The following is a 19,633-nucleotide window of genomic DNA, read 5'->3' as shown; positions in this document are numbered from 1 at the left end:
ATCAAAAAAAAAAAAAAAAACAAAACCGGAACGATCCCTTCCTCTGGTGATGGACACTAAGTAATTAACACTCCAGAAGTAACCAAACATTTAAATTAGTGAATAAAGCCGATAGTATTTCCCCGCATTCGTTTTGTATTTTCAACTACCCAGGGAGGTGGTTGAGTCACCGTCCCTGTATGTGTTTAAGAGCCGTTTGGATGTGGTGCTCGGAGATATGATTTAGGTTGTTAGAGTTAGGGTACTATGGTTAGGCTGCGGTTGGACTTGATGATCCTTGAGGTCCCTTCCAACCTGAGTAATTCTATGATTCTATGATTCTGTGATTAAAGCATCGAGATGATGCTTTAAAACCTACTTACTAATTATGCGCCATGAAAAAGTCGATTGTCTGCAGTCGCTTGATTCTATCCATCATTTAACTGTTCCCTCGGTGCAGGGAGAGGAGGGAGTCTTTAAAAGTCCATTACTTTCTCCGTTTGTGCTTCACGCCGCCTCCCTCGGGGTACAGCCCCGTTCAGATGGGCTGATAAACGCCGGTCCTCAAAGGACGTTTGGTATATGCGCTTAAATGCTCCTCGGCCTCGCAGAAAGAGCCATTTCTTCCGTGAATACGTAAGAGAAATTCTTCCGATTCGCGTGAAACTGCTACCGAAAACTCTTTGGGAAATCCTGGATTCCATTTCCGAACTCTTCAATTCCATTCTAAAATGGAATGGGGAAACATGGCAAAATCCCTAATCTTTTTACCCTGTACAGGTACCCTCCGGTCGCACGACCCGTACACGAAGACGCCCCGTTCCCCACGCTGGACAGGGAATGCTCTGCAACGCGCGCTGCCTCCGGCCCGCCTCACGGCGCCGCTGCTCAGTCCCGAGGCGCGGGGGGGATGGACCGCCCGCCCCGCGCAGCCTTAGTTACCACGGAAAGCCTCCGGCTTTCTGCCCTGGGCGGAGGCGTTACTCTCAGAGTGACGCCCAACGATTTAAAGCCTCTTTCATCTCACGCTGTTTCTTGTGGAGGAAGAAAGCCGTAAGCTTTCTAGGAAAGAAAAACAGAAATCGTGTATGATTATCTAGCTCCTGAGATGTCGGGTACAGATAAGATTGACGTGAATTAATTAGCACCCTTACAACTCAGGCTTAAAGATCCTGGTGCAGATGACACTCTGTCTGTGAAGGCTCGGGCTACCCGCTGAAGGTGCCTCCCGCCCGCCCGCCCGCCCCACGGGAGCTGAGTGGCTCGGAGCAGCGGGAAAGCTTCACCCCGGCTCCTGAGAGGAGCAGCTGAACGGAACCGGCAGACGGGCGGCACCAGGGCGCTTTGTGGAGGGCTGGGAGTGGCGGGAGCCGCAGAGTTGGAGTATAAAGTGCAAGGAGAACGCGGAGCGCAGCTGTTGCCGTCCCTATCCCTAGAGGCAGTGCTCTTCAGCCCGCCCTCCGCCCTGCCCTCGCCTAAGAGCCGCGCCGCTCCCCTGGGGTGGCAGCGCGGAGCGGTTGGTAAAGGCGGGCAGTTCAAACCCAAGCGAGGGAAAGCGGCTGCGGCCGCACGCGAGGAGCCGGTGTGGGTGGAGAGAAGCGAAGCGGCTTTTCACTAAGGGCAACGGGCCCCGAAGCCGGGCGGCGAGCTGTGGAGGCGGCAGAATCCCCGCCTTCCCCAGCCAGCTGGCCGGGAGGGAGGGCAGCCTCGCCCTTCGTCTCCTCAGGGAGCACTGCCGACCTCCTCGGCTGCTCTCGGTGGTGGGGGCCTCTGGGATCGGTTTTCTCTGCCCAGCGGTGTGCTAGATAAGGAGGTGAAGCTGTGTGTTCGTGTCCAACAGCCAGGTGACTGAGAGAACCCCCTCATCCCGACACTGCTCCCTAGGTAGCATCAGTTATCCTTATCGCTGGTACGTGAATGTGACAGTGAAAGCCTGTGTAACCGAGGAGAAACTTTCTCAGCTGTCATCCCACTTCTTGGTAACGTTTCTTTTGTACCTCTCTTTTTTACTCGTGCCCCGTCTCACTTTAGGTTGTCGGTAAGGGATTAAATAGTACTTTGCGTTAAATACATTTGCTGTGGAGGATCTCCAATTGCTTCACAAATTAGGGTAAGTTAACCCAGTCTGACAGAAGGGGTTGAACTAAGATATCGATTAGGTCTGGAAGCTCAAAGAGCATAGACTTCAGATAAAGTCAGTTTTATTGCAAGCATGTTTTCCATTTAAATATCTGATGGAGTAGTCCTGTATCACCAAAGCTTCACCTTTATCTGTTAGGTTAACAGGATGGACAGCGACAAAAAAGTACAGAAAACATTTTGTTAGAGGCAGGTTTGTACAGTGTGCGTTAAAAAGGAATGTAAGTTAGAATCCAGATCAGGGTAGCTCCATTCTAGAACTCATGTCTGTGGTATAGGTGCCATTTACATTGCCTTCCAGTAAACAACATTTTTTTCCTCTCCTTTTCAGGACGCCTTTTAAGTCTAGATGTGTCAGATATTCTAAGTCTAGCATCTGAATCCAGTCCTTACTTTAGTTTGGTCTCTGAACATTAAATACTTTGTTCTGACAAAGTGCCAGAAAGTTTGCTGTTGACCTGTGGGCCAATTCAAAAACTACAGAATTGAAAAAAGGTATTTGAGAAATTGAAAGGGAAGATATGCCTTTTATTCCTTCCTCTGTAACAGGCTTGATATGTCCTTGCTATGCAACCAATCTGTTCTTCCTAGCTTGTCTGTTTCCTGATGCCTAAAAAGGAGCGTAACACTTTCAGCAATTACTTCAAGATCCTCAAGTAGGAAAGGCTTGGTTTTTTACATCAAAACTAGTAGATCAAATGTTTCTCCTGATGAGAGTGCCTTATAAAACAGTAAACAAGTCTTTAAGAGTTTTACTAGATAACTTTTATGAGTATAAATAGTATGCCATTCTATAATGGTATATGTCCAGCAGATCAGAAGGTCTCTCCTTTTGGTACTACAAGATCTGTGAAACAAGACCTAGTGTTTAATTAAACTTCAACTTTAAAAAGTGATACATTCTGGGAGGAAAATGTTTATGGAAAAACGGAGGTGTAAACTTGGATCTGTTGTAAAGAATTTTAAGTTGATACTGTCTGCTCTGTCCATATTGTAGTGGCTTCCCTGTAATTTTTCAGAAAAAAAAAAAAAGACAAAATCAATATAGGAAGCTCAGAGGCTCCTCCTGCTGGACGTTGGCCCACTAACATTGTAATTTTTGCTTTTGCTTACAGTTTCAACGCTGCCTTTTCTTTAACTCTACTGTTCTGATCATCCCAACAACAGTAAAAACCTTTTTTTCCCTGCAGTTTTATGCTACTTAAAAACATACTACAACTTTATGTTGTAGTATTTCAAATTTCCTCCATTCTTATTTTGTTAAATGAGTGTATAGCTTGTCTGTATCCAAGGAATGAGTAAAAAGCAATGAGGAAAAACAAGTGCGAAGGTGAGGTACTAGAATAAGGTGAAAATACTGTACTTATTTGGCCTGGTTCCCATATACCTCTATTTGTCTTTCTTTTCTAACTTTTTTTCTGCAAAAATTATTTTCAGTTAGGTGCATTCCTTGTTTTAAATCTAATCTTGTTTCATACTGTCATCAGCCTGATTTCACAGACCTTTATGTCAGATTCTAACAGTCTGTTCTCAAGTGTTGTGGTCCTCTGGACTGACACTGCAATCTGCTCACTATAGACAACAAAAGAAAATGGCTGGAAGGCTGTGCAGAGGGAATGGACCTTAAGGTGTTAGTTGACACTTGGCTGAACGTGAGCCAGTGGACTGTGCCCAGGTAGCCAAGAAGACCAATGGCATCCTGGCTTATATAAGAAATAGTGTTGCCAGAAGGACCAGGAAGGTGTTTTCCTCTCTGTAGTCAGCACTGGTGAGGCCATACCTTGAGTACTGTGCTTGGTTTTGTGCCCCTCACTACAAGAAAGACATTGAGGTTCCTGAAGGGTGCCCAGAGAAGGGCTACAAAGCTGTGAGGGTTCTGCAGCACAACTCTTATGGGGTGCAGCTGAAGGAACTAGGATTGTTCAGCCTGAAGAAGAGAAGGTTCTGGGAGACCTCATTGTGCTCTACAACTCCTTGAAAGGAAGTTGTGGTGAGGTGGGTGCTGGCCTATTCTTCCTTGTTGCTAGCAATATGACGAGAGGCCTCAATTTGTGCCAGGGGAGGTTCAAGTTGGATTTTTGGAATTTTTTTTTCTCTGTAAGAGTGTTCAGGTGCTGAAACAGGCTGCCCAGGGCGGTAGTTGGGTCACCTTCCCTGGAGGTGTTCAAGAAGTGTACAGATGTACTAAGGGATGTGGTTTAGTGGGGAAATACTGGCGATAGGTGGATGGTTGGACTGGATGGTCTTTTCCAATCTTGGTGGTTTTATGAAAGTATGTTCTATATTGCAGTGATCCTACAGAGTGCCTTGATCATTTGAAAATTGACCCTAGATCATTGCAGGATAATTTCTTCCCCCCTTCTTTCCCTAGGAGTTTGCCTCTGCTGTACTTGGTGGCTAAATTCCTGACTAGGTCAGTGCTGTTAGTAGCAACGTCTTAATGTTTGTTGTTTAAGCCACTATAAAAATTCCAGTTTTGTCTGGTCTAAAACTTCAGCAATAAATTGCAGATTTTTATTCCAAGATATCTGTTCTTGAGGCCAGCATCAGCTCACTGGAATCTTTTAGACTCTTTTGATTTTTTTATTTTTTATTTTTTTTCTTCCTGTGAGAACACCCCCCATAATAGTGTTCTTCATCGTATCTCCTTTATCACTATTATACCTTGTGCAACCCATTGCTATTTGGGGCAAGGTAAAGAAACTCCACATTACTGGTTGGCAAAAATCAGTCATTCTGTATCCTTACAATTATTACTTAAATGCATGCGTCAACTATTTATTATTTTTGGTTGGGGGAGAACATATAGTAGCTCTTAAAAACTTTAGTACTTGCTAAGTTTATGTTGAATTTCCTGTGTATATGTTGTATAGACAATGAATAGACAACATCCAAAGTGTAAATCTTCAGAACACTTAGTTTATTCAGAGAGCTGTGTGAAAACACACACCTTTGCAAAATAACATTTAAGTTTTAAGGCAGATGAGAATATGTTGTCTGCTTTGTAGGAGGTCAAATTTTATTTTGTCTGGGTACTGTGGGAGCTACAATAGGGAGAACTGTAGACTTGTCTCTTCACAACTAATCTTCTCTTTTTTTAATGTAAAAGGTATTTTCTCATTTGTTAATCTATTATCAGACCTTCTGCTAGTTCTTGAGGGCTACTGCTAGTGGTTTCATGAACCAATAACATAATGCTGATAAAAAATAATAATAAAAAAATTGAATCCTGTTGGAATGAGAGGGAAGTTGATCATTCTAACAACATCCTTGACTGTAGTTTATCTTTGTACTCATGTATAAGCACTGTTTCTATTAAGACTAATTAAAATACTTTTTTTTAACATGTATAGGTAGATTTATGCAAGGCTTCTTTTTACTATTCTGGGTGTCTTTTGGTGATTACTTTCATTGTTTGTTTCAGAAATAACACTGCTCTCTTCATTTACAGAGTTAAAGTGCAAAGCAGAAGATGTCAGATAGTCATTCAGTAACGTTCAATATTATTAAAAGAAATAGGTTAACATCTCCCAGCAGCAGTTTTAAATGCTCCAGTTTTAAAGACACTTGTTCCACTTCAGTAATTCTGGACAGCAGATGCAATGAGTCATTAAAAGATCCTGAAGCAGAACATAAAGAAACACCGAGAGCAACAGGTTTATCTTTGCTACAAGAGCATTCTGACCATATTCATCCAAATGACCTCTGTTCTGTGTCATCTATTGAAAATGAAATGAATTCAATCTCCTTATCGGAGAGAAGAGAAGCAAATAGGAGTACATATTTTTATGAAACCCCGAAAGCGGGTAGAAAAGGCTCCTCATTACGCAGGAGGCTGCTTTTATCTAAGGCTGGTGCAGCTGTAGGAAGCTGTGAAAAACAAGCTAGTTCTTCAGAGAGCAGCAGGAAAAAACTATTTCCTTCTGTTCTGAGCTCTGAAGAAAAACTGTCACACATTGCTTCACACTCTTTGAAAGATGAAAGTTGCAACACCCTGAGAGGTAGTGCTGTGAAAACTGAGGGCTCTAGTCCTGATTGCCCAAAACGGCGACTATCCTTTTCACAACAAAGGACTTCTACTCTAGATGAGTCCAAATGTAAGGATCCCTCATTGCTGGAAACTGAATGTTTTTCTCCAATTGAGGGTAAGGATGTTACTGCTAGTAACACTAATGAATTCAGCGAGAGTATCCTTATAAGTGTTAGTGAACAGTTGCTTCAGACTCCTACTTACAGTGTGTTACCTGAGGCCAGTGATAGCAAGATCCTGAATTCTATTGATAGTCTTGTAGAGAACTTCAACTTTGAACTGTGCGATGGAAACAATCCCTCCGTTAAGCTGGCAAGTTATCCGAATATTTCAACACCTGAGGATAGTGGATATAATTCACTTCAACTGGACAAATCAGGAGACTTGTTGTCTGATCACGAGGGTTCTTTTCAAGAGGGCTTTCGAAAACGCAAAGAAGGTTCCAAAGTTCTGGATTTAAAAAAAAAGGCAAGAAAAATTGAACGAGTGAGAAGGTTGTCAACTCTTCGGGAACAGGGCTCACAGTCAGAGACAGAAGACCATCATGGCAGTCCCAATTCAGCACGAATGTTAGTGGAAGAAAGAAGCTTTGTCACAGAAGACCATGGATTAGTTTTAAAGGAACAGACGAGGGAAGACTCAGCTGAAAATTATGGAGATCTCTCAAGAACTCCAGCTCTGCAAGTTGTCCATGAAATTTGCTTGCAAAGACAAAGATCAGACAAAAATCAAATATCAAAGAATACTGATGGAACACAAATAGTTGCATTAAAACATGTTCTTGCTGGACTTATTGGCAAGAAAATGGGCCTTGAAAAATTAGATATTTTAACTGAATTAAAATACAGAAATTTAAAACATGTTCTTGCTATTGTTTTAGATGCTTTGACAGTGGAAAGTCTGTGCAGGTAGGTACTATCGCTGTTCTGCCTTCTCTCTATCCCATGAAACTTTGAAAATGTTTTTGTGAATGAATGAGGGTAATTTCTGGAATAAAGGGAATTATCAATATTTTTTTTTTGTGTGTAATTTAGGGGAAATTAGAAGAGGTTTGTCACAACTGCCCAAGTGGTTATTCCTACATAGTTTAATAATACGTTGTATATAGGAATTAGAGGAAAAAATAGAAGAGGAGATTAAATTAAAACTGTCACACTACTTGTAAGTTTCAAAACACTGACATACTTTTTCAAACCTAGAAAGTCAGTTATTCTTATTACAATTTTCCCAATCATTTTTCTTGCATATTAAATTTCCTCAGTTATTTCTAAGCACAAAGACAAAAGAGCTGAAAGAATATTGTTTAATATTCTGGATTTATTTGAAATCAATAGAAGTTGTCACTTAATTCAAAGAAATCAAGAGTGTCACGTGTGTTACAAGAGGAATAGGTAGAAATATCAGGGCTTAGATATTGTCAGAATACTTAATTCTTAGAAACATAAATTGAGGAGCAAAATTAAGTGGCTTAAGTGGGAAGAAACTTATTTAATTTGGTGAACGAAAGATGTGCTATGATGTTTATACTGCATTTATTCACTAGATTTTTCTGTGTGTACTGTGCAGTGGTGCAGAATGTGTGAAGTTTATTTTATGACAATGCAGTGGTATACTACAATTCTGTAGTACGTAGAAGTACTCTATAAAATGACAAAAATAGTATGTGAAATCATGTGAAAGTCTTAACAAGGTACATGTACTGCTTTCTGTCATACCCTGAAAGATTGTGAGTGGGTAATTTTTCATTCATTTATTACAGCATTTGGAAAGTAAGCAAAAACTGGCGTGAAATCATTGTACAAGATAAAAGAGCAGATAGGAGGAGAAAGTCGTACATAAAACAGCTGAAAGAAGAAGCTGAGGTAAGGGTTGTCTCAAAGGTAATGTTTTTGGTTTTGTTTTTTTTTTTCATGTGTTAAAGTATTTGAGACAGAGGGGGCAGTAAACTTTTTAAAGGTAGCTAATAGCAACCGTTCTAGCATGCTAACATGAGAATGTCATTGCTTTGATTTCATTGCTTTTCATCTGGTCCTAGTTTGAGTACTAGTGTTTAAACCATGTGATTTCCTTCCCCTACACCCTGAGCATATTTTCATCAAATGATTCTAGCTTGGGATCTTTAAAATAGCTTCTAACACCTCTATATCATGGTATTTCTCATTTCACTGTAGTCTACAAGTCCATTAGAATTCTGTACTACTTCCCAATTATTTTTCAGAGCTGCTAGTATCTTAACTTCTTCATGGTATACTTGTGCCCATCAGAGGGAAATACAGATGGTTCTTAAGAGGTTTCCAGAAATTAAATGTATTATTAATATAAATATGCATTTTCAGGAGATTCTCCATGTGTGCACAATGCTTCAGTGCAATATTGCTTTAGCTGGAACGAAACAGTTAAATGTTTTATGTTTGGTAGATTTGTGATTGCTGTTGAGATGCATTCTGTTTCAGAAACATGAGGACCAATATGAAGGTAATCGAGTGCTAAAGACTGTTGGCTTGTTTACCCTGCTCGTGGGACTTTATTTTTAGTGGTTCCTATCTTGTCTCCTTACTAAATACAAATGTTTAATGGAAATACATGCACTGTACATATTCTGTTGTGCTGTTGCAAGGAGAAAACTTAGGTAGCAAAAACATTCTAAAATAAATAAAGCTCTGACTTGCTTCCTTCTCATCCCCCCTTATAATTATCAACTTTTACAGGAATACTTACTGAAAGCGGAAGATGCTGCCACAAGACTTAATGTCCTCAACAGATCTGCTCTAAGGCCAGTTCAAGCTCAAGCCAGAACTCCTGTACTGCAAACCCCACCCTCTTACACTGAACTTACACCCAGGAGATGCAGTTCTGTTCCCCAGTCAACCAGTAGACAGGAAGAATACATAAAAGTAGGTAGCTGAGAAATTTGTCACTCTCAGTTCTAAGAAAATTCTCAATTATGAGAGCTAACTTACTTTTCTCTCCCTCCTTTTGCTACAGGTTGCTAAAACTCTATTCACCGATGAAGCTCTAAAACCCTGTCCAAGATGTCAATATCCTGCTAAGTATCAGTTGGTAAAGAAATGGGGGCTATGTAGCAGAGAGGCCTGTGCCTTTGAGTTCTGTATTTTATGTCTGCATGCTTTCCATGGGTCTAAAGAATGTAATAGCTTATCAGCGAAACAGAAGAACAAAAAAGATGCTCCTCCAGGAAGTGCCCAAAGCAAAAGAAATTTAAAAAGACTCTAAATTTGTAAGGCACGCAAGTCCTTACGGTTCATTCCTTTTTCCCTTCTGCCTAAGTACCGACACCTTGGAAGTCTAATTTGATGTAGTTTTGCTTATCAAGATAACTTCACGTGTACATATCTTAATTCAGTGCAGTTTTCTTTTTGAAAAAAGTGAATATTTTAAAACGTTTTGTTTACCTGTCATGTAGTAGCTAAGCACTTACTAACATCTTAATTATTCAATAAAGTATCTTAAATGTATTATTCAATATCTAGCTTACGGCATCTCATAGGTGTTTAAAAATGCAATTCTTGTCTTAATGACAAATTAAAGAAAATGTTTTTTTAAAGAATGTTTTTGGAAATTTCTTTATTGTTCACTTATTTTTAAAATATTTACTTTAAATACGATAGAAATACTTCTACCTATATAAATGGTGACACCTCAAAAAGAATGCATTAGTTGTCTGAATTTATGTTTGCATAATTAGAATAGTAATTCTGTTGTTCTTAGACTCCATAGTGCAAGTCAGTAGAAGAGTAATCTAAATTAAGGTGTGGCTCCACTGATGATCGATTCTACTGTTTTTTATAGTTTTTTCTTTACTTGAAAACTGCAGGTGACACAGCATACATCACATATCTAAAGAAGGTGTTGTATCACTCTATTGTTATGGACTTAGGCTATGTGTTTAGTGAGGTATTACTTCAACTTCCAGATACTGGTCATCTTCATACTTTCGCTTGAATTAAAGGATAGAAATTATCCTTTCTCCTCTTTTAGACTTAATAAAGAGAATTCACTGATTTTGTACTTGAGCTAAACATATTGACCCTTTGCAGAAAAATAATTCAATCTTCCTCCCAGACATCAAATTTTGAGTAAATACTAACAACAGAAGACAATACTACTTACCTGATGGAGATACAATCTCAGTTTACTTCCCCAATTGATATTTTTCTGCTTGCATGCTTGATATTTACTATTCCATCTTCACGGAGAGTTTTTTTATCATAAGCCTCTTTTGGAGTGTTTGTAGTCAGCTGTTTCCTCCCTCCTTCCTCTCTTTTATTTGTTTTTTTAACCATGTATTGTTTGAGACTTTAACTTCACTGTGTGTATTTGCAGATAAGCCTTAAGACTGGACTGTATTTAAAAGATAGCTTGATAAAAATGGGCTTTCAAGTAAGTTATAAGATGCATACTTTATCTTATCTTGTTTTGTAGTTGTCTCATATTTATTCCTATATCCTTTTATAGTTTAAAAATTATGAATTGCAATTTCAGACTTTTTTCTTTCCATTTTATCTGTTGATTTAGAGAAAAGCACCAATACAACTAATTTAAGGATGTTCTAGAGATATAACTTCCTATTTCTCATTTCTAACTATTGTGATTTGGTTAGTACTTTTAGCATACTTGGCTTCTGGAATATTAGCTCCATATAGCATTGGAAGAGGGTGAAACAGCATGGTTGGTAAAATGCCAAAGTTTTAGTACTAACCTTAATAACGAAGGATGATATCATTAAAGAAGAGATCAACTCAATATATCTGCTAGAAAATAATGTTTAAGTAACTTATCAGCGTTCTAACTCTGTATTCACTTGCATTCTGTTAAACCTTTGCATTATTCTTGCCTATGGTTAGTGTAGTAGCTCTTGAACTGGAAGATATATAGATATAGATATATATAAATAAAATCTCAGGACACAGCTTGGGAAGGATTTTGGTGCAAGCTAGAAAAATTCTCTCCATACGGTTTTGGTTTAGGAAGAATGGCAAGTTATTACAGAGAAGGCAACAGCGAATGAGTAAATACATAAATTATTTGATTGATTTAATATTTGTTTTTTCTTTGTTTTGAAATTTGTGTGCAAAGTTTATTTGAAAGTTAATTAGATTAGTTAATTTTTCATTTTTAGATATACAGTAGCTAAATGTGTGTATTTCATACATTTTTACTAGTTTCTATTACAAGTTAAACTGATGAAGATAAAATTCCCAGGAAGAAAGTTGTTACACAGGAATCATAGAATTGTTCAAGTTGGAAAAGACCTTAAAGATAAAGTCCAACCACAACCTGACCATACTACCCTAACTAACAACCCTCTGCTAAATCCTGTCCCTGAGCACCACATCCAAATGGTTTTTAAACACATCCAGGAGTGGTGACTCAACCACCTCCCTGGGGAGCCTGTTCCAGTGCTTAACAACCCTTATTGTAAAGAAGTGTTTCCTGATATCCAGCCTAAACATACCCTTGCACAACTTGAGGCCATTTCTCCTTGTCCTGTCACCAGTGAGAAGAGACCAGCCCTGCTTTTGCTGTAAGCACCTTTCAGGTGTTTGAAGAGAGCAATGAGGTCTCCTCCAAGATTCTGAATGCATATAGTTTGTAACTTTGTAATAACCTCATTTGGATTAGCCCTGTTACTTGTCATCAAGCTATCAAGTAAAATTGGGGTTGGTAGTAACTGCAATGCAGAATAAGTGTGTCATACTGCTATGAATCCATTGCTACACCTTGCTTTGCTAAATGCTATCATGCTCTGTCTCTAGCAAAAAGAGAAAGAATGGACCCTTAAATGTATCCTTGAAATTGGTAGAATTATCACAGGTGGCAAGAGATTTAACTCACCATTCTGATATGAAGTACTACAGCCTAATCCAGAAATACATGAGGATTGAGCCTGGAGCTGAGAATGGTTGTAGTTTTTCTCAAAGTAGTTCTGAACCAGATGCGTTGTTTCAGACATCCAGCTTTGGGTGGAGAGAGATATAGGAGCTTGGTTGAAGAATCACTTGTTAAGTATGCTTTCACTTAGAGGGATATAGTGTGATAAGATACACGAGAATTTGTACAAAGAGTTTGCATTTGCTAAATCTGAATAATTCAGTGAAAACAGGGCTAGTAATTTGTTTCTGCTGTGGCCCTTATTTGTTTTTTTTTTAAAGTAGTATCTTTGACATCCATAGTGTCCATCCAAGAAGTAGTATGTTGTGAGGAAAAATTACTCGAGTCATATTTCACAATTTTAATTTTTTTTACTGTTTTAGGATATTTAACTTCTTTCTTTCCTTCCTTGAATCTTTCTTGAAAATCTCTCCTTGAATCAAGTGCCTCTTATTCAGTTAGGTTTATAATGAATATTGCGGTGCTCTGTGTTTAGGTGAAATGAGTTCCTTGCTAATTCTGTTCTAAGGGTAATGCTCCTCTCTCCCCACAATAATTTATAAATTTTTTTAAAAAAAGAAATTATATTTATGCCTTGACACAAGGGAGAAATGTAGTAGTGACATACTTACTGTGTGGCTAAAGGATAATGTTTATGGATCAGAAGGCCTGTTATATTTACCAAATAGCCTCTGACAGTTTGGGTGAAAGAAATTTTTGACGCATATGAAGTCTTCAGGGTAAGAGAGTGGAAATAAATTCTTGACATCCTATTAACATGTATTTTTCTTTATACATAAACCGTATTCCTACAATAGTCTCTATCAGGTACCACTGAACTATAAAATCCAAAGTTGAATAGAACAGCAGAGGAGAACATAGTTTCTTACTTGGTAAAATAAAATAGTTTCGGGGTGTCTAGGGATTGATGCCCATTATCTTTTTCCTACTTGGCTGAATTAACTCTTGGAGTCCTTAACCTGGTATTTGCTCAGTACTGCTGCAGCTTTAATGACTAAGGTTTGTCACGTGCTAACATTCCTTTCCAGGAAAGGAATGCAAATGTGGTCCTTAGGTAGAAGCAATAGGATGATAATGGTCAGGAGTTTCCTGAAATGTTTTGCCTATTCTCCAGCTCCAGAATTTTTTCTTACTACAAGCTTTTGGGAAAGAAAAGAGTGAATTATCTTTCACTCTGAAAGACATGAATAATGAGGTTAAAATTAATGTGTGATATAATTTATGTACTGCCGAAAAACTCATTTTTGCCATTCCCATTTCTCAGACAGGCATGTTCTGCAGTGGGAGGAGCAATATTGCCTACAAAGGATGTCCGTAGAAATGTGTTTAGATTTCTGAAGGTGATGATTTGAGCTGAAGCTGTGGGTTTAAATTCTAAAAAAGAATTCTTAGAAATGGCCATTTGCTGCTGACAGGTCTTGCTTCAGCAGTCATACTTCATAAATCTTTCTATTTCAGAGCAGCAACCATAAATTTTTACTAGTCTGTGAGAGGGAAATTGAGATGACTTAAGTCTCTGATCATTCATTCCTTGGAGACATGGAGCTTGGGTAAAATTGCTATAAATCTTTTGAGTTGTTTATATAATAAAAAATGTTATTTTTATCACTGTAACTCTATCTTCATTAAAATAAGGAGCTCAAAAACATCTGTCAGATGATTTTCTTTTTCCACATATTGGTTATTTGTTAGTATACTTTTAGGCAATCCAGGGTAATTTTAATATAAGAAGAAATTCCTTTTCATTCTGTCTTCATAGGCACGTGAAGAAACACAAACGTCAGATTAGGAAGGGACTCCTGCTCCCTGCAGTCTAGTGCCGAGCTCTTACGTCAGTTTACCAAGCACTGTCTTAAAACTGGATAGAACCTTGTCTAATTACCTTTACGTTGAAGATCTATTCCAGATTGCTCTACTAGTCACTTAACCATTTGCCTTTTTTTTTTTTTAGCATTGCTATTAAAATACCTATTGAATAAATCTATTCCTTTTTCTCCAAATGATTATGATTATATAGTACAAATATCCTCTCACCCTTTATATTTTTTGACAAAACAACCTGAAATTTATTTAGTCTTTTAGATGCATCTTCTGTTCCTCCAATTGTCTTACCGACTCTTCACTATTTCCATTTGAATCTATTCTTCGAATCTATGCAGCTAGTATTCCAGGAAAAACCACCTCAAGATCTTGAATAATGTTAGTGCTTTCCTTTCTTTCCCCTAAATGCTTGGATGGACTCATACACACTGAGTAGTATTTTTCATATGGCTTCTGCACACTTGCAATTTACTCTAGATGACTAGTGACTATTACACTAGTCACATTCTAGTGTACATTCTTCTCAGTTTTTGAAAAATCTCAGTTTCTTCAATAAATTCTTACTGAATATTAAGATAATTGTAAGGGTTCGAGGGGACCACTGAATATCAGCCATCCCTACAGTAAAAGTGGGTCTTGAATGTTTCCAGAGGAGAGTCCACATCCTGTCTGGGCAGCTTGTTCCAGTACTCTGTCACCCTCACAATAAAGCAGTTCCTTCTCCATGTCTGCATGGAACTTTCTGTTCCAGTTTTTACCTGTTGCCCCTTGTTGCTGCACACTGAAAAGGCTTTGGCCCCATTCATTTGACTCCCAGTGATGATGTTTAACCTGTTGTAATCTAATACTTCCTACTATTAGGATTTTTCTTTCTCTACTTCAGTCTTGTAGTGATTTAGTGTTTTCTGTCTTCCTATTATCTATAAGTGCTAATTCTTTATAGTGAGTCTTACAGGATTTTTTGATACAAAACATATGGCACGTTGTGTTATTACTCGTCAGATGCTTCAGCAAAATGTCTGCTGCTTTGTTTTTTACAGTTAAATGAAAACAAAGTTAGTTTTATTTTCCATCTCTTCTTGAGCTCCGGTTAGTTGAACTGCTCATTGCAAAAAGATTTAATACTTCTCTTTTAAAAAATAGAATGCTTTACTCTGAGTTTTGACAAGTCTGTACAGTAGAAGAATCTGCCCAAACTTGAAAATATAAATGTTAGTAAGGATTTATTCAGTTGAGTGCTGCTGGATGTCTAGTAGACACCAACTATTCGACTGAAAATATGAATGAGATGGAGTTCTGTATGAACTTAGATTTTGGTGTTGAACACTAGAAGCTTCATATGAAAAGAGATCTTTAACTTGGAGGTTTGAGTTTATATTTAAAAGTACTCCTACTTTTTTCCCATGCATTGTAAAAGTAAGTCTGAAAACAGTTGTGGGAAGGTTACTGAATTGTCTTAGTTTTGTGGATACTTTCAATTTCTGGTGAATGGGAAGCTGTGCTCTTCTTCAGTTCTCAGTTATAGAGAAGATCTAATCCCACAGACTTTAAGCTGAAGTGTTGTGACATGTCTAGGGGCAGCTGAAGTATTAGAAGAATTGTGATTTCTGGCCAAAGGTGAATAGTTAGCAAATGTTAATCTAGTCTCTACTCTTACTTCTCAGCTAAAATAATATATCATTTGGAGCTGCAAGGTTCTTGTATAATTAGAAAACAGTTCTGCAGTGGTCTTTCCATTACAGCAAAAATATTGTCATCCTAAATTGCTTCTGCTGAATGGAGGACTCCAATCTCATCTTCCCTGAGAAGACACAAACAAAAGTTCCCTAAGTCTTCAAGTGTGTGTGGAAAAATTATCTGGGGCCTGAAAAAACTTCTCTTAGAAATGCTTCATTATGACAGTACTTGGTGGTTAAAAAACCAATACATTGGTCACTGAGATCCAAAATTAGTATTTTTCTCTGGTTTGTACAGAGTACACTTTTCTGGTGTATGGGCTGATAGATCCTATACAGATTGTAGCCTTTTTCTGCTTTTAAACACAGCTTGATTGCACTGAGAATATTTTCCTGTCTTTCAGGGGAAAAAAATTTCTAAACTAACTCTAGGAAATTATTTACACAATTAACTAATTGAAATGTGAATTCATCTTGAGGGTCGAACTGCTTTCTTCACTGAAAATAGACCTCTATTTCAAATACATGCATTCTGCTGATGGAAATATTTTATCACAAGGGGGCACCAAAGACTTTTGTTACAGAAGAACTACTTTTTTAATTCCTTGCTTTAACCCTTGCACACCAGCGTTAGGAATACAAAATGTTTTGAATAGCTTGAAGTAGCGCTGGCTGTAATTCCTGCCCTCAGGTGATGCATACACAAATCTTCTAACTGTCAGGAGAAGAATGGCATCCCAGGAAGAAATTCAGGTATTGCTTCTTCAGGGCCACCTTTGCAGGATGAAGCTGTGCTGGGTGCACAGCCAGATCCTACAGTAAGTGGGCAGATTGGTCTGAACAGCTTCAGTTCCTCTCTCAGCCATGGACTTCAGCCATCCAGCAGTCTCTGTGGCAGCCTGGTGCCGTCTGCAAGATCTGTCCCATTAAGTGTCATGGTTGAAGTATTTGGAAACCAATAGTTTCAACAACTGTACATTGTGGGCTTATCACAAACTATTTTTCAAATACAGACAATGTTTTTTGTAATAAAATCTAATATAGTTTCTTAAAATGAGTAATTTACAAGTGTATCCTCTAGCTATCTTATTCTAAAATGATAGAGATAATAAATGATAGATCTTATTGATCTATAGATCTTATTATATGCATTTTATTCATATTTAATTGATTTGCTGAAGGCTTCAGTGAACAAGAAAGGGAAAACATTAACTCTGTAAAGAATGAAATTGGAATGGGGCAAGTATTCTTATGTAAGACACTTCAACTGCTATCAGAAAGGCAACATTTTTTTCTTAGTTTAAATCTTTCAGATGCAGTCTGGAGTGAGAATTGGAGAATATAATATGTTCTGTGTTCTGAAGTCTAGAAGAAGAATAATTTTTTAACTTATATTTAAAAAGGCTATAGCCCTATGCTTTTCTGAAGTATTGAAATCCTAAAGAGCTCCTATTGGTTAATAATTATTGTACCATGCTTAATATCTATGTGTTGACACTGGTCTGTTCTGGAAGCTGATGTATATGAAAGCTTTCTTCTTTCCTCCTGATTTTTTCCTAGCTAGATCAGTCTCCCAGTCTACTTCCTTACAGAGTTGTACAAGATGTACAATCCGGAAAGGTATGGATCAGTCGTCAGTGGGAGGTGCTGTTATGAACCCACAGGCTGGATGCATCAGCAATAATATCCCTTGTGGAGAATTCAGCTGTCACCTGGGGATCCTGGCTTCAGGGGCTGTTTTTGATGTCTGTTTGCTTGTAAAAGCAAGACTCAACAGCATGCATTTACTGTATTTTACTGGATTTATGCTACCTGTTGCCAGGCGATGATTTTATCAAAGGATAGTTGTGATATTATTGGCATATGTTGTAACTATCTAATGAAGTTGCTTCTTATATCTTTCATATAAAACCTATAGGTGACAAGGCCACCTGCTGAGCTGAGATCAAGGAACTGATCCAACTTAAACCAAGCTACAGATAACACTGAGGGAAAAAATGTCAAGACATTTGTATAAGTGAAAATTGGTGCTAAACTTACAAAGCTTGAACTAGCACTGTGAAAGCCTAGTACAAACCATGACTCCAGTTTGTCAATGTGAAAAATAGAGAATAGGAACAATGCAATCTTTCATCCATGATACATCCCTTTATGGTAAAATCACTGAGAGAAATAACTGCAATAGTCTTTTTTTTTTTTTTTTTTATGTTTCCTTTGAAAGCAATGGTACGTTTACTGTAGTAGGGTCACTAGCAATACACTCTTGCTGTAAATTTGTTCAGCATACAATTTTTGTCATCTATCTGGTTTATTAGCTATGGGTCTAGTAGTTCTTTCCTGGTTTTCATATTGCCCTCATGGAATGATTCATTTCTATACTGGTCTTCAAATTTCATGAGTCTTGCTGAATAGGTTTTTGCAATCATGTATTGGTTCGCCATCCAAAAATTAGAAAAATTATTGCAATGTTCTCCTAAAGTTCTAGCAGTTCTCTGAAGACGTGAATGCAAATTTCTGAAGTGATCAGATGATTGTAGATACAAAGTAGGTAGCTGTCATGTAGGAGATAATAAGGGTACAATGTATCACAAATTGCCAGATGGTTCTATTCTACTAAATTTCAAATTAATTTCCAGGTATGCCTCTGTATTCTCTATCTTATTCTAAGGCCCATATTAAGAAAGGGAAATCAAACTTGAAATCAAGGCTTTAAACTTGATAAGTTATCCTGTCAGAATAACACTGTTACAGGAATCTGTGGATCACTGGTGACATTAACAATTCAGGGTCTATTCTCCAGAGACTATCTTAACAGACCGTTGTACAGATGGATCTCTTTGGATTCACATTGCATTTGTCAGTCTTGTTCACTAGTAAAAGCTTTGTAATGTTGATAGATAAAAGGTTACATTGCATGTCTTCCTTTACTATTTATCCCTTGCTACCTTAGTCTAGGTGAGAAAGAAAAAGCTTATCTTTAGGATTGATTGACTTTTTTTTCTCTTTAGAATTCTGTCTATACATCTTCCTAGTAAGCATTTCTTCCTGTGTCTGCACTTTTTCTGTCACAATTGCATTAAACTGTGGTATGAACTTCTGTTATCAGAGTCAGTGCTCAAAAGCCATGCTACAACAGCTGTCTTCTGCCATTTTCTTAATAGAATCATTCAAGACATTTAAAGGCCAGCTTTCTGACAATGAATTCATGCTTCCCCTTCAGGATTTAACTCCCATTTTGGCAGTCCTGCAGTCAATATTTAAACAAGTTTCCTAGCACCTGTTTTCCGAACATGAGGTTGCTGCTTTCACAGATACACAGCCTAAAATGTATGTGGCAGTCATCCAAAGAAGAAAGAATAATAAATTTAAGTAGGACTGGATTTTTGTAAAGGTGGTTAAATATTAATGATAATACATGTTGAAGTGTCCATGCCCATCTGAGATGGGAAGTTTCTGTTGAAGTCAATGAGAATTTGTTCATAGCTGCCAATGGAGATACATCTGTACGCCTATCTGCATTTCTCTTAATGGTACTGTTAGTTTTATATGCTATTAATTGTGGAGATGTTCATGACTTCACTGTGATCATTGGTAGGAATCAAGCACATGCTAGCATCAGAAAACTGAAGCAGACATTTGTTTCAGGTAGAAAAAATAAGAGGAGAAGAGTAGAGAAAGAAAAAAGGGGGAGATAAGATGAATCTTTAAATCCAAGTTTCATCACCTGATGAGCTTTTAACAGGTTAACTAGCAACAGAAAATGAAGAACGAAAGGTTCTCTTTCTCCAGACACACACACAGGTTGATTTAAATGCGTGTTAGTAACTAAGAGAACAAGTAAATGATAATGACTGCTGACAAGTTCCCTGTGAGAGAGTACAGTCTGTATTTTCTGATGAGCTTCATCCAAAATCAATTTCTGAAGTACACTACAAGGAGAACAAAGACCTGAGGGTTTCATACTGAAATATACCAGATGACAAGGGAGAAAAAGAACTTTTGTTTTTTACTGAATTGTTTCCAAACTTCATTTCTATCTAAGCTGACTTGTGGTTTCTACTTTGTATTAAAAAAA

General features: G+C 38.0%; 1 protein-coding gene across 1 annotated transcript; it reads left to right on the top strand.

Annotated features, from left to right (window-relative positions):
• Positions 1 to 266: 266 nt before the first annotated feature.
• On the top strand, positions 267 to 9,688 carry FBXO43 (F-box protein 43). The gene is given in 7 exon segments (XM_010709176.3): positions 267 to 1,888; positions 2,011 to 2,089; positions 5,570 to 7,056; positions 7,908 to 8,010; positions 8,857 to 9,042; positions 9,134 to 9,226; positions 9,228 to 9,688. Coding segments are annotated over 5 exon segments (1,992 nt in total). The 5' UTR covers positions 267 to 1,888; positions 2,011 to 2,089; positions 5,570 to 5,590; the 3' UTR covers positions 9,372 to 9,688.
• Positions 9,689 to 19,633: the final 9,945 nt, after the last annotated feature.

Source organism: Meleagris gallopavo, chromosome 3 (genome assembly GCF_000146605.3).
Source record: "Meleagris gallopavo isolate NT-WF06-2002-E0010 breed Aviagen turkey brand Nicholas breeding stock chromosome 3, Turkey_5.1, whole genome shotgun sequence".
Lineage (NCBI taxonomy): Eukaryota > Metazoa > Chordata > Aves > Galliformes > Phasianidae > Meleagris > Meleagris gallopavo.
This window is presented reverse-complemented; position numbering and strand designations above follow the sequence as displayed.